The sequence below is a fragment of the Homalodisca vitripennis genome, chromosome 3 (genome assembly GCF_021130785.1).
Source record: "Homalodisca vitripennis isolate AUS2020 chromosome 3, UT_GWSS_2.1, whole genome shotgun sequence".
Classification (NCBI taxonomy): Eukaryota; Metazoa; Arthropoda; class Insecta; order Hemiptera; family Cicadellidae; genus Homalodisca; species Homalodisca vitripennis.
The window spans coordinates 25,749,176-25,759,187 of NC_060209.1; the positions used below are offsets into that span (position 1 = coordinate 25,749,176).

A 10,012-nucleotide genomic window follows, 5' to 3' on the forward strand; every position below is an offset into this window, starting at 1 on the left:
CCGCATAAAACAATTTATCACTTGTCATCGTAATTTGCATTAGAACTATTTTTATTATCATTTATATTATCTTTTATTATGCGGAATAAAATTATTCTTAATAATAGCGTTGATTACAAACAAACAGGTTTGGATCCTATTAAAGATTTGGAATACTTTTATCGTTATTGATGAAACTGTTTGGCCTTTATGTGATTATGTTTTTTTTTTTTTTTTTTTTTTTTAAGAACTAATTTCAAAATGTATTAATTTTCTTCACACCACCTGCTATCCGCGATTATGTACTAAAGTACTTTATGTGAAATACTTCTCTACAACACACGCGTCAATTAGGCGATAGTTGTGTACTTTAACGTTAATCCAGGGGATGAATTGGAGCTACCCATTATACAGATTTGGATCTAACGTATGGACTTGGATTCTTCGGTACTAATATGCTAATTTTATATAAATATGTCAACGATGAGTGTCAAAACGTGGAAAGTCCCTGTTTATTTAGTCTTGAAGAAGGCTGGTTGTGTCTGAAAAGATGTGTCTGGAATCTGCACGTTCTGCAACCAGCCTGATCGCTGGTGGGTAAACTGGAACAAAAAACGTTATCTCAAAAAGGGTACAACCAACTCATATACCAATTCATACATTGAGCAAAATTAATTTAATACATTAAAAATTGCAAAAAAGGGCTTCAGGGTCAATTTTATTTTAATAATTATCCCTTATCCTACCCACTCAATGAGCTATTGGGGGTGATTTTCTGCAAGGTGTAACATGTCAAACTTTGTATCTGATAATGGATGGCATTGGGATATATCCTGCCTGGACCTTAGTTCTAGACCTGTAATGTCCATTTCTTCCATACTGATCCTTACTCATATTTTGCTTTTATAAGAACCATCACAGGCTGAGTCAGACTACACCTAAATAAGGACACCAGCCTGTCACCAAAAAGTGTAAGAAGAGGTAGTTAGTAGGATATTTGACATTTACCATCGTTATTTGTTGCAAGAAATTATAACACTAAATTATATACAAGAAAAGTTGTCGCCATATTTATTTGTGCTTGGTTAACCTTATGTATTGTCTTTTTACATCTAAGAATGTTCCTTTGAATCCTAAAAAATACAGGCTCCAGAATCGGCTAACATCTGAAAATGTCTAATAGTAAATTTTCATTTAGCATAACTGCATTCATTGCGTAGAAAGATGAAACAGGATAATGGGATATTCTTGCAATGGGCATCAATAAAATTACTATCCACTTTCGCCTGTGTTGGTGTGATGTGTGATTGTGATCCTCGTACTCGTGACTTGTGCTCGGAACTTTCATTCTGTGCAGTGACAACGACTGGACTAGACTCCAAACAGCTTTTGGGTATGTTTGAACCCTTTTCTTCTTTCTGTTCTTAATTTTTATATTTTTGTAGCTCCCCCACCTGACAAAAAAGATAGATTCTTCATTTAAACGTTTTGTTATACCTTTTGTAATATAACGCTCGCAAATGTCCGCAATCCTGTTATCCTTTCAAACCTTGTCACCAAAAACAAATTTCAAACAAAGAACTGATAAACAATTTGGAAAAAGTAGTGTTTTTATTAACATTTAGTAATATTTAAAGAATTTTCCAATTGCTCCAAGAGTCTACAAAGAACTGATGAATAAATATCCAATAAAAACGTTATAAAACCAAACTAAAAATGTTGGTGAAGTACCACTAATGTACATAATATCAAGTGTATCTATTTCCAGGCTCTCTAGTTGTTAATTATTCTTCAATTCCATTAAAGCGTTAGTTGTCTAGCTAATCGAGTATACTAACCTCTATAAATATTAGGAGTCACTAAGTCTTCGTCTATCAGTTTCGTGTGAGGCAGTGAGAGCCGGTGGCGCCACCTCCAGGTAAGGCTGAGGGTCAAAACTAGAAACACGATGACTGCTGCTGCCACCCCCACTACGAGCTGGGTCCCTGGGTCTGGCGACTGTGTCAGACTGACGTGTTGTCCGTGGTGTGTCAGAGTGACGTGTTGTCCGAGCCCTAGAGTGGTCACGTGACTCGAGAGGACACTGGAGTCCACAGTGTGGACGAGGTGTGTGTCTACAACTAAAGGCTCACTTTCGCCTTCGTGAGATCCTGGACTGAGTAAGGCCACCTAAAAGGAGTATTCTTGTTAAAATTTTTGATATCATTCTTTAAGTTTTAAAACTGCTTTACTTTGTATCGACCAACTGTTACCTGTACTCGGTAGATGGTATCGGGCCGCAAGGACAGAGTGGCGCATGAGGAGTTGGTGAGGAGGTTCCCCCGCAGAATCCCCTCCCACAGCTGCCACGTGACTAGGTACATCAGGGAGTTAGTGGCTGCCTCTCTGGCCAGCCAGCAGATGCGGGTCATCGCCAGAGGAAACTGCCGAGTTATCGATTCCACCCTTAGGTTCCACGATGATGTCATGTTCTGTAATATTGTTAATAAATTTAACTGTGTTCCTTACTTGCATACTTAATCATCGATAAGACATCTGTGATCATCACCTGAGGTAATGGTGTCTCTGAAGTTTCCGTACTCGCAACGATGATCCTATCGTCCAAGCCTAAACTGCGGAGTACGGCTTCCAACTGGACAATGGGTGACTCGGGTGGCGGACTGTACACCTTGGTGAGTCCCTGCCACTGGACCTCCAGCACCCGCACTGACTCCAGATCCAAGTCCGGAGGTATGGGGGCGCTGGAATCCAGAGTCTGCAGCAGCTGAGTCCAAGGTCGCCCGCTCTGCTGACCCATCACCACGTACATGCCAGCAGTACTTGGCCACGACACACGTGAGTTACTCAGCAGCAGCGTCTCTTCGTTCTGGGGTAACTCAGCTCTTGAGCGGCTCAGCAGTGGGAAGTGACAAGCTTCCTTACAACCCACACCCTGAAAACCATGATCATTGAATTGACATTACGGGTAAAGAGTGTACTTTTCACTAATGCAGTGGTGTATTTAAAAAGTAAGCTCAGTTATTTTGCTCAATATCATACACCACTTGGAACAAAAAAAACTAAAAGTCAATAAGGCTACGACAGGTCTTGAAATAGTGCCTTTGTCTGTCTGTCCTTCCATGTGACAACTCTTGATAGTTCATGCGTTCCTCTTAATACAAGGAAAGGTCAAGATTTTGGGTTAATTTTGGGTTACAAAGATCAAAATGAAAGGTAACAACATAACTGACATTTCTACATTCTTTGTTTGAAGTTCCATTTTGATGATGGAAGGGTTGTAGAAGGAACATAATATTTTTTTATCACTGAACGATGGCAAATGCCCGGAAAACTCCTATTTCCTTGATTTTTATACTAGCTATATGTGTAACTACGATGGTAATGAGAACTCACATTAACTGACATCACATGACATTTAATCATACGGAATAGTAAGACCTTAAGTGATGCGTTTACTTTGTAGGATTGGTTGGTAACACTTTCGTAACGTTCTAGCGGGTACTTTGATACTACGTTACATTGATTTGTTGTGTTATAATAATAGTAACTATTTTAAATTAACTAAGCAAACTACAAACTCACACAGTGCGGCTGGTTACAAGGCGATCTGTCCCGTTGCAACACCTCACAGGTCTCCCAACACTGAAAACACAATAAATCGTATTTTACATAACTTAAAATATTCGTACATACATAATATTTACGTCGGTATAAATGTCTTGCTCGTTACTTGAAACTATATCAGAACACATAGGGACAGTATAAATGCATCAGTCTCTTTATAGCACTTTTTGTATCTGAGATGTCTCATGTTTGTAAGTTATTTACCCTTTTAAGACAAATTAAATTATATTACATGAGTCACCACTATAAAACATTCTTGTTATAAATGCAGCCAAATGAACTGCAGTAATTTCAATTTATAAAACTCACTGAGGATTATAAGCACGCTTTCCAATAAGAAAACAAAATGAGTAATCAATATTAAGACTTACTAGTATAAAAGGCTCTCGCACCTACTAAAAGATAAACCGCTCGCAAAGAAACCTGCGCAGAATCAAATATCTGAGCAGCCACGCGCAGGTGGGCCCCCTCCAGTGTTGGGAAGTGGGATAAACATCTCCTCGTCATATATGTGGATCGTGTCTCGCTCGCGCCATTTTGTTTTACGTTACAGCTACTTTTATATATCCTATTAGTATATATTGCATTTTTGTATGTAGGCCTATACAAGCATACAATATTTATTGGAAAGACTTATATAGCCATAAATGTATCTAGGGAGCTTGCATTTTGGTGTAAGATTAACCTCTAAGTGGCAGTGGTCAGATCAGGGGATAGAGCAAGCGGGCGAGTGCCGAGCAGTGGTGGGCGAGATACTGGGAGAGAGCGGCATCACATTGGCGGAGGGCTTTATTAACCCACCCAATGTCTTTTTGTAAGTGGGTTACCTATAGTAGTTCTACTTGATGTTAGGGGCTTTTATACGGCAAGTTTCCGAAAATCGAATGAGAACAATGCGATTGAGTAATAACGAAACAAAAATATTAAAATAATTGACTGCGTTTCAAATTGAAGCATTTAAAGTTGCTGGGGTGTTCATAAAGTTCTATTGTACCATGAACAGTATCAACTAGTTTTTTAATAATGCTACAGAAATATTTGTAGTACTATTAAGCCTACTTTGAATTGATAATACCAGTAAACTACACTACATTATGTACATATAATATGTTATGTTTTCACCTTTTTTAAGGAGAGGTCCTTTAGACATTATTCTGCCCGTCCTCATGGGCCACTGGTCCGTGCGAGGATCTTATCAAACAGAAAAAGGGGGGACTTTCGATCAAAAGTCCGACGTCTAAGACCGCTCGCTATGACTTCCTTAGCACATGTTCTAAAATAATTGTTTTTAAACTTTACACACTCAGTTTTAAATTCACCATAAACATTTAAATCTACTAAGTTAAATCAACAAACGGGGCGTAAAAAAGAAATGGTTTAAATTGTTTCATATTTGTTTTTCAACGCTACTGGGCGTGTTGTGCCAGATAGTGCCATAGGCAACAGAAACCGAAGAGAGTAAAATGCACTGCCGTGTTGACATCGTGCCAGAGGTGAGCCAGGAGTGGGGAATAAGTTGTGACAACAAAAATAGCTTTTGGTTAACGAGAGCAAGTTGAAAGATTGGAGGAATGGGCTAGAATTGGCACATGGGACCCGGTTCACCATCTTACGCATCTTATTCACAACTAGATAATTAACTTTACACAATATGTGACATCTTTGAATTTATTGTTAGACATTTTTAACAGGTTTATATTTTTTATAAAATAGTTTTTAATCGTATAAATTGTAGCTTCCTTTATAAACTTTAAATCCATTTGCTATTATTTCTAAACTGTGTCATATTATTAACTGATTATTGTGTAATAAAATATCCCTCTTAGTTTTTGGATAAGTTAGTATTTCTTATTATGTTTGTGTTTATGTGAGAGTGTGTTAACATTAAAATGTTTATACTAAACCTGTGTGCAATTGACGGAAGATCGGCAGATCTGGTCTGAAGTGATAGTAATTTGAATCTGAAACAGGATTTGTCATGTTGTTATTCCTAACTATAGTGATAAAGGAGGCAATGCTATAAATAACTCAACGTTACAAGTTAGAAGACTACAAATTCATTATTTCTACTTTTTCTAACAGTTTTTTTTTTAACTTATTCTTAAAATATTTATCACCACATTCTTGTATATAACTGATTACATAAATAAATATCTAAAATTGTCTAAAAGGTAAAAAAACTTGTGTTTTATGGTCTGTTCGCAAACAAAAACAATTCACTGCAATAAGAATCAAACGAAAGTGTTATACATATATTATACTATTCGTCCACGAATTACTGTATCGGATAAAACTTTTCTCCTGCCAAATATAATAGTTTCAAATATTTCTTTGAGTAAGTTTTAATCTTTACGTGTTAACAAATCTTATACTGCAAATTTTCAAATTGATTATTGGATTAGTTAGCGAAGCATACCACTCGAAAGCCTGGAAAATTTTCATTTTGTCTGTCCATCTTGTAGATGGTTCGAAGTTCAATATTGTTCAGGAATATGTTATTTACTTCCCCGTTATTAATAGAACCTCATTCAAATTTAATAAGGGTGGGTGGAAAACGCGTCTAATAAATTCACACTATTACTATTAGCTGTTTACATTCCCAAAATTATACTGTTTGAAAGCAAACCAATCCCTCGTTAAAATGCTCAAGCCCTGTTTCCTCATTTGGTTGCAACTATAAATTTGATAAAACAGTCAATTTATAGGTATTGTTTTCAAACTTGGAAAATTAAAAAAAGTAATTTCAAATTTTCTCATTAATGAAACCAATCATCAAGTCACTTAAGTAACAATCTCTAAACCGAACTTTAGAGATTATGTCTGTACAAAATTCGTTAGAGACAGGGGATAACAGGTTTACAGAGTTTTTTCCCAGAAAAACAGAAACGCAAAGTTTCGTAAGCTAGTATCTACTGTCTTCTCCAGGTGTAAATCAACGTTAAGCATGAAAAAAGAGTACACATTTCAAACAAATAGAAATGGATCCACCAAAGTCAGGGGTCACAACGAAAACGCTGCACGTTAAAACCATAAACATTCACTTGTAATCCAGCACCAAATCAGAAGAAACACAAACGAAAATTTACGACAAGGACACGTATACCGGTGAAACGCGTTGATACAAAAATCAAAGCAGACTAGTCTCAGTTTATAATGGGAAGGTAAGTGTGTCCATATACAGTGCCGTACACAGATTATGCCCAATTACAACTTTAGTAGCTTTTATTGGCTGAGCGTCAGCGAAGCCTATAACTCGAGTGGGTAGAACAATTTCATTTTTTCTTTCTGTCTGTCTTTCCGCACGATATCTCGAAAAAACTTACTTACAGAATTGAAATTTTGAATGAAACCACTACTGAGTTCCACGATGTTGCATGTCTCAACATGTGATTTGGCTGAGCGTCAGCTAGTATTTTTACATTAGTCTTATCAGTAACCATGATGGCAACAAGAAAATAGCAGAATGAATAAATTTTTAACACTCTGAATACACTCATATGGGATTTAACATTTTTATCCACATAATAAAAAGGGAAAAAACAATAGCAGCATAGCTCGCCTTTTATTATATTAACACTGCTTTGAAACGTAACTTAATGAACAAAATTGAGAAATTTACATATGGAAAGATATCTTGAGGAAAATTTTATCTGTATAATTTTCATTTTGTATGAAACTACATTTCTACATGAACAAGAATAAGTTCTATGATGGTGTACGTCCAACCACGAAATTCGGATAAGCTTAATTTTTTAGTCAATTTCTTTTCTGTATGAGTGTCTGTCTGTCTATATGCTACCAAGACATCTCTATAATGAAATTAGCAAAATGCTCGCAATATTGCAGACGTTATCACTGAAGCCTGTTACGCGACAGGTAATGTGGCGTACTTCTACGTTCTATAATACTAAATATGTTAATTGCATAGCTCCAAATAAGGCCGTTCTAGCTTTCGTTGTATTTTCTTAGTTGCAATATCTCATAAAATAGGCATTTCATTTACTACACATTTTATAAAATAAAATGATTATTTAACTAATAAAACAAATGGAGTGAAATCTTTGAGGAATTGCTACGGAGTGTTTTTATAAATTTATTTTGTTGTTATATTGCTCTGCGTTTTAGCTTTAATGCGTTCTTAGGGTATCAGTTATGTTTACAGATTTTATCAACAGAATAAGGAGGTGTTCATTATTGATCATAACGTTTCTGGTTACAGACTGAATTTATACCTGCACCTGCCATCTCCAACTAGGACTCAATAGTCCGGGGTAAGGACCTAGTACAGACACTTTATAAGGGCACAACCTAGGATTTCGTACTCTGATATAGTTATGTATTACGAAAAATATAACACAACATATAACAATGAAAAGTGTCCTATTATCTTTTCAAATCATTTATCGCCAACAATAAACTTTAATCTAGAACACAATCTAGTTTATTTGCCGGAATAAAGGAATTTTCCTTAAGAAAGGATCCGTTCGTCTGCCGCGAAAAAAAATTGTGAAGGTAAAAATGGAAGGGTTACGAAAGGGTTAAATAACAGGAAAGGGTTAAAATCACAGTTTTCAGTCTCTTTCAGTGTCAAGTTGGTTAATTCAGATTTAGTTAGTTAGTATCTACGGTTAGTTTAAATGTATCAAGCTAAAAAGTACAACTTTTGTAAAATATAACTCTTATTATGTTGAACTCTGTATTTTTATTAGACCAATAAGAAACTAATTTACAGTTTTTAGCAAAGGTTCACTATTTCAGTAATGTATTAAAGCTAGTTTTGTTGCTATGTTTTAACCGTGTATATATGTATTCTAATTAAATAATTAAGACACTGAATAAAACAAAGAATTACTTGTGGCAAGGATTAAAATCCAGACTCATTGTTTAGAGAGTTAAATGCTTAACACAAACCCGTAAACCCTAAAGTAATATTTAAGATGCATGAATTAAAATTTGTTCATGCCCCACTCTATTAGTTTCGCATGTTTAGTTTCAAACTAAAAACTCTCTGAAAGGAAAACACCTTAGGCGAATGTATGTTGAACTGCATCACTTAAAACTTGAGAAAAACATGAACATTTTAAAGCCAAAACCAAGAAGTTGGGATAAAGTTGAGATCGTATTATTCCCTGAGGAGTATAACAAGTGTACATTTTAAGTGACTTTGCTAAACATTATACTCTCTCAAGAAAGCCACTTAACTTGAACTGTCTGCCTGTTCGTCCCTGCGATCATTTGACTCCTAAAGACTTTAAACTTGGAACATAATTTTGGGTTCAAAAGGCAGCAAAGTTGATAAGAACTACTAAACAAATGCCGTGTTACATTTTGTTAGGTTATGTACTTCGATATTCCACGGCTTCTTAAATTAATTATCGGTTTGAAGTTGTAATTTTACTGAAGACGTAAACAAACCAATGCAACGTTCTCACCAATATATTACCATCGTGAAATTTTAGAATCTAAAAAATATTTGTCCTGTAATTTCGAGATGAACCATATGAAACCATAACATTTCTATTGTTCTTAGAGGTGACTTTATGTAAAAGATATAATTTACACAGTATTGTACCATACGCGCATATAATAATATTTTACATATCTAAGTCTAACGTGTTAACGAATTACTCCCCTCTGATATATGTAACCAATTATGATTATAAAAAGTGAAAATATTCACGCAACAAAAATATGTAAATAAAGAAAATTAAATTTGTTGGCTTAAATAGACTTTATGGTTTTAATTGAGAACTTCGATTTATGGTGGAACTTAATTGCCAGTAAAATTCAGTACTTCAAGAGTAATATAAAAAAACGTCAACCCCGTCCCATAATGTTTACAATAAGCCTAACCTGATGATTTAGCCTTGCTCGAGTTTAACTTCCATATCGTGTTGTACCCTTCAACTGGTGTTTAATTCAAAATATTTTCTAAGCGACAAACTGTTGTATGTTTCACCTTTTTGGAAGGTTAGATATTATTCATAGGGATAACTCAAATAAAAGCTGGTACAGACTAAAATATAACAAATAAAAATAATTTTGGCCACATTATTTTAGTTTTTTTTTTTAATTAGGCATTCAACTCCCTGTGTCCAGGATGTTACGAGTTGATACTTAATTTTAGCAAAGTTACTTGGTAAATGGTTTTTACGTGTAACCCTTATTTGGAAAATAACCCTCCTAATTTATAAAAACAATGTTATACTAACTTTATTAAATAGGTTATTCATAAGTTGTAGATTTCGTCGCTGATTGTCTTAACCTTTAGTTTATAGATTTAATTCACAGGTGAAATATGTTAAAATTTAATTTACCTTATACAAACAAGTAGCCCTGCAGTGAGCAAGTCTGACAGGAGAGTCCAGGTCTATTTTGCTGTTAACCACCGTCCAGTTGAGAATAACCA

At 35.2% G+C, this 10,012-nt stretch overlaps 1 protein-coding gene across 1 annotated transcript; it reads right to left on the bottom strand.

The window, feature by feature from the left end:
- Positions 1-331: 331 nt before the first annotated feature.
- LOC124358620 (transmembrane protein fend-like) lies at positions 332-2,421 on the bottom strand. The gene is made up of 3 exons (XM_046810921.1): positions 2,232-2,421; positions 1,818-2,148; positions 332-581 (listed from the first exon to the last, which is right to left on the bottom strand). Exons 1-3 carry the CDS (start codon positions 2,388-2,390, stop codon positions 496-498), a joined length of 576 nt encoding a protein of 191 aa, XP_046666877.1. The 5' UTR covers positions 2,391-2,421; the 3' UTR covers positions 332-495.
- Positions 2,422-10,012: the final 7,591 nt, after the last annotated feature.

Coding starts and splice junctions, on each gene's coding strand:
- LOC124358620 (XM_046810921.1), bottom strand. CDS start 2,390: ATGACCCGCATCTGCTGGCTGGCCAGAGAGGCAGCCACTAACTCCCTG. Junction 2,149..2,231: donor ATACCATCTACCGAGTACAG/GTAACAGTTGGT, acceptor TACTCCTTTTAG/GTGGCCTTACTCAGTCCAGG. Junction 582..1,817: donor GACTCCTAATATTTATAGAG/GTTAGTATACTC, acceptor TTTTTGTTCCAG/TTTACCCACCAGCGATCAGG.